The sequence below is a fragment of the Panicum virgatum genome, chromosome 3N (genome assembly GCF_016808335.1).
Source record: "Panicum virgatum strain AP13 chromosome 3N, P.virgatum_v5, whole genome shotgun sequence".
In the NCBI taxonomy this organism is placed as follows: Eukaryota; Viridiplantae; Streptophyta; class Magnoliopsida; order Poales; family Poaceae; genus Panicum; species Panicum virgatum.
This window is the reverse complement of record NC_053147.1, coordinates 41,352,438-41,356,763: the sequence shown is the minus strand read 5'-3', so window position 1 is coordinate 41,356,763 and position 4,326 is coordinate 41,352,438. Positions and strand designations below refer to the sequence as shown.

Here is a 4,326-nt window from a genome sequence, read left to right as displayed (position 1 = left end):
GTAGGGATAGGTTGCATACGAGATGGCAGAGGTTGTCACGCGGCATGCAGTGCAATGTGAAACCAATGACTTCTCGGGCTGCACAGGATGGGAAAAGGCGACTCACGGAGTGAGACGCACGTGCGGCAGTGCGGCTGGCCTATGCAAGCAAGGACGGAGAGTTGGTTCCTGTGCAGGATCATGCGCAAGCCTCGGATCGGAATCGGACGGCCACAACAAAATGGGTGACGTGGCCCTCCCCGTCGGTCCAGGTTTGCCTGGGCTATCATCTATAGAAATATGAATCCAATGGATCTTCTCGTCAATAAGCTGTAACAACCAAAATATATGCATAAGAATCAATATAGTACTGCTGTGAAATCTTAAATTCATTCAAGGAGTACAGGTCTATGGCCATACAATGTACCACACAGCAACATAACAAGACCAAAAAACTCAAAGGTTTAAATATTCAGGTTAATATGTATATTTTCAATGTCTGCTTTGGTCATTCTCAATATTAGCGTCATGGGTTCAAACTTTAGAGCCTTATGAGTTTAGATTTTAGAGCACCATTTCAAACAATCCATAAAAAAAATTAGGACAGATTTTACTAGATATAGCTTGAACTTTGGTCATTCTCAATGTCTGCATTAGGAAAGATTTACTAGATATAGCTTGAACTGCATAAAGAAATTCAAAGGCCCATATAAGCATCTCAGCGCAATTTCATTTTCAAACAAGATATTGAGGCTATTCATCTATACAAACAAGAAAGCAATCAAGAGGTGGCACAATATATTATGCAGGGAAGGGGCAATATATTATAGTTTGTACAATATAGATGAAAAGATACATAAATGTTTGAACTAACCAACAAAATCATAAAGTTGCAGTCTTTTCACACACTAAATCAACAACTGGCACACCTAAGTTCCTATAAATCATTTGTTTACAACAATGAGTTCTAGCTCGATTTGCATACACATATCATAAGCAATGATGCGATTCTCGCAACCTCACCGGGGGCTCACAGCTGAGAGAATTTCATGCGAGCTCCTATGAGAACACCTCTGTCCATAGCTCTTTCTTTTCCCATGCTCATTCAGAAGCAATAATCATGAAGCCATATAGCAACATATCAACTTACATATTTTATATTATATATAAAACAATGTATTAGTAGATGTAAGATAATTATTTTTATGTGTTACATCACATGGTGTAATAAAATGGAAAAAGGGGAAAACATTAAACAGAGAATGAATAAAAGGGCCCGGTTTAGCCCATGTAGTCCAACTAATGCCGACGGTTGATTCTCGATTGGATGGTTCTCATTGTACTCACGGGATATAAAAAACAGGATATCAAATCCTAGCTTCTCCATTCTTTCCCTTAGCCGCTAAGTCCTTGCCGCCACCTCCACCTCCACCTCCACCTCCACCTCCCACCTCTCCTAGATCTCCCGAGCAGCAGCAGCCGCTGCTGCCCTGTGGCCCTCGAGCCTCCTCCTGCGGCTCCCGTCCCCTTCTCCTGCGGCTAAGCGGTGCAAACGTGCACACGCCTAGTAGCAGCCTGAGGTCATTCCGCCTGGCGTCGGTGCCAGCGTCCGCCCCAGCACTGGCCACCAATGCTGGGGCCGCACACCCATTTGCCCTACCCCTCATGCCGCGCGCTGCACGTGCTCGGGTCGGGCCCGACTCCGGATCCAGGTCCATGAGGGGTGCTAGCGCCTCCCCCGCGCCTCCAGCGAGGCGTAGTGCCGCCGCCACTTCCGCCGCGTCGAACGCCGACCAGCCGCCGCCATGGAGCTATCGCCCAGCTGTCGGCCCCTGGACGTGCCTCGTGGTGCCGCTGAGACACCAGCGCCACCGTTCACCACCCAGTCGACCTTGCCGTCAATTTCTTCGACACCTTCCTTCCCTCCCCCATTCCATGAGCACTGGATGCGCTAATTCTCTTCATGTGCAGGTACTACAGTGATGGAACCATCTTGGAATCCCAGGAATCAGGTGCCACCACCAAGTGCAGCCACTACTCGATCAGGTTCGCCCACCACCTGTTCGATGAATTGCGACACCCCTCTACAATAGAGCTATTTAGGCACAATGTGAACTAATGAAGATGCCATATCTATATATGGAAAGGCATATAAAGTACCTGAAAACACCAACAACAGGAGAAGAACAACAACATACTAGCTTCTGATGCAAATTTCTAACCTAAACAGATAAACCAGAAGGCAAGTGCTTCATATGATGCAAATTTCTATATGACAGTAACTAAGCTACTGATCCTTGCCTGTTTTACTCGAATCTGCATATTTCCCTGTGCTCCACATTAGTTTCTTATGCTTAGTGGCACTTATATTTGTCCTGATGCGCGTTTTTTGAACCACTAATCTTTTTGTTTCTATTTGTGAAGCCATACAGATGTTGATGCTCTTTTCCTTGGACATGCTCTTTTTGTCCTCAACGCATTGCCTGTAAGTTCCCCTTTATACTCAGATGTACACTCAAATGGCAGACTCTGCCTAAAGCATCTAATGCATAGAAAAATTGATCAAAACACCCAACTACACAAGCACATGTAGAGCTTGAATGTTTCTAATGTTAGCAGTAGGGTAATTAAGCTGTTTCTCTATGCTGTGATGAATTTCCTTAACTATACCTAAATCTATCAATCAAATAATCCAAAACATTCATGACTATGTTTTGATAAACTTGAGGCATGTTCTGATCTTTGCCTCTTAGGATACATCTGTGTTGAGGAGTGTTGATGGTCGTTAAGTGCTAATTATGCCGTCAACTAGACTCAATAATAAAGGAAAACTATACGCCTTACTCACATATTTGTATCAGTGACCTAGTTCCAAAGCTATTTTGGAGTTTTCATGATTTCAGATGAGCAAGAGTGAAATAAGAGGAAAACACGACGAAGACGCCATGCAACTACGCAGAAGATCGCGTTCGGTATCACACCCTTACAAGGAGGGCCGACCTAGTAGAGCAAACGTGGGCGCCAAGGAAGATGCACATCATGGTCAACATCAAGCCCACATGTCAGCCTGCCAGAGAAGGATAAGCACGAGGGGACACTAGGTGGGGTCGGTCGACCCTTAGGGTCGGCCGAACCTGGCCTGAATCCCGTCTAGGTGCACTTCGGGTAGGAGTAGCCGCCACGTCTCCTGATCACCTTCCATATGTGCATTTGGTGGGAACCGACCTCCAACGGTATAAATAGGGCCTCTCCACCCCCCTCTCAACACACACACACACCATTTCACACCTACTCTCTCTCAAGGTTCTCTCTTGCTCTTAGTGTAGGGTAGTGGAACTAGGCTAGTTTTCCTTTAGCGAATCAAATCGTCCTCGGAGTTGTTGAGCGATCCTCGACTCTCGGTATGGCTTTGTATTTTTTCTGTCGGTACTCTATTCATAATATAGAGCTTGATCATGGTTGCTTTACTATTTCGATAGTTTATTAGTCCATGCTTCTATTTATCATGAGTTGTGTGACGAATATGGTTAGGCCAGATGATCCGGGTATGGATATCGGTTCGTTGTGCTTTCAGGCTTGTTCTAGTGTTTTACTTGTCCATCCGAAGGGTGGGATGCCCGGGGACGCTAGAGTAGTGACCTCATACATGGGCGTGGTGCTCAGGTATGCGGGATCCTTCGGATATGACCGTGCTCCACGGTGTGACTAGGGTAGACGGCATGAGGTGAGAGCCATGTCCGTCCGGCGTAACAGCAGTGTTGCATTTAGCGTATTCCCCGACGTTCGGGTTCGGTGTAGGAGTTCATGCAAAGAGGTAACGGGACTGGACGTTCTCTAGTGCGGGACCTTCTCCCCGCTATCCCAATTTCCTGGCACCTGCAGCCCTAACCATGTTCTAACATAATCTTTGCTTTAAATAGATACACTAGGACCCTAACCTAGCATAAGCTCCAGCTAACTTAACATAAGATAGTTTAGTTCGTTCTTTTGTTCTTTGGTTCTTTCTTTCTTTTCTTCCTTGTGTGTTGGATGTGTGACATGTCACATTACCCTTATTTATCTTCTTTACGACATACCCTTGCTAGAGTTTTGCCTATTACTTGAGGAACGACGTCATGATTAATGTTAAGTACAGTACCTTTGCCCCTGCCATCCTTTGGGAAAATATAAATAACGATACCCTTACTCTTCGGGTGAAATACTGCAACGGTATATCCGTGCTCTTGCGGATCCCATCTGTAATAGTATAGACTATACCACGAGAGTGGCAATCTTTGGTGCAGTTGCTAGGGATGGGCTTAACACCCCCGTTCCTCGTGATTACACTAAGGAAAGTCAACACGCATT

General features: G+C 45.6%; 1 protein-coding gene across 1 annotated transcript; it reads left to right on the top strand.

The window, feature by feature from the left end:
- The first annotated feature begins 1,418 nt into the window (after positions 1 to 1,418).
- Positions 1,419 to 3,449, top strand: LOC120665947. The gene is made up of 3 exons (XM_039945671.1): positions 1,419 to 2,025; positions 2,404 to 2,464; positions 2,883 to 3,449. Exons 1-3 carry the CDS (start codon positions 1,943 to 1,945, stop codon positions 3,078 to 3,080), a joined length of 342 nt encoding a protein of 113 aa, XP_039801605.1. The 5' UTR covers positions 1,419 to 1,942; the 3' UTR covers positions 3,081 to 3,449.
- The last annotated feature ends 877 nt before the right edge of the window (positions 3,450 to 4,326 follow it).

Coding starts and splice junctions, on each gene's coding strand:
- LOC120665947 (XM_039945671.1), top strand. CDS start 1,943: ATGTGCAGGTACTACAGTGATGGAACCATCTTGGAATCCCAGGAATCA. Junction 2,026..2,403: donor TGCAGCCACTACTCGATCAG/GTTCGCCCACCA, acceptor CTATTTGTGAAG/CCATACAGATGTTGATGCTC. Junction 2,465..2,882: donor TTGTCCTCAACGCATTGCCT/GTAAGTTCCCCT, acceptor TCATGATTTCAG/ATGAGCAAGAGTGAAATAAG.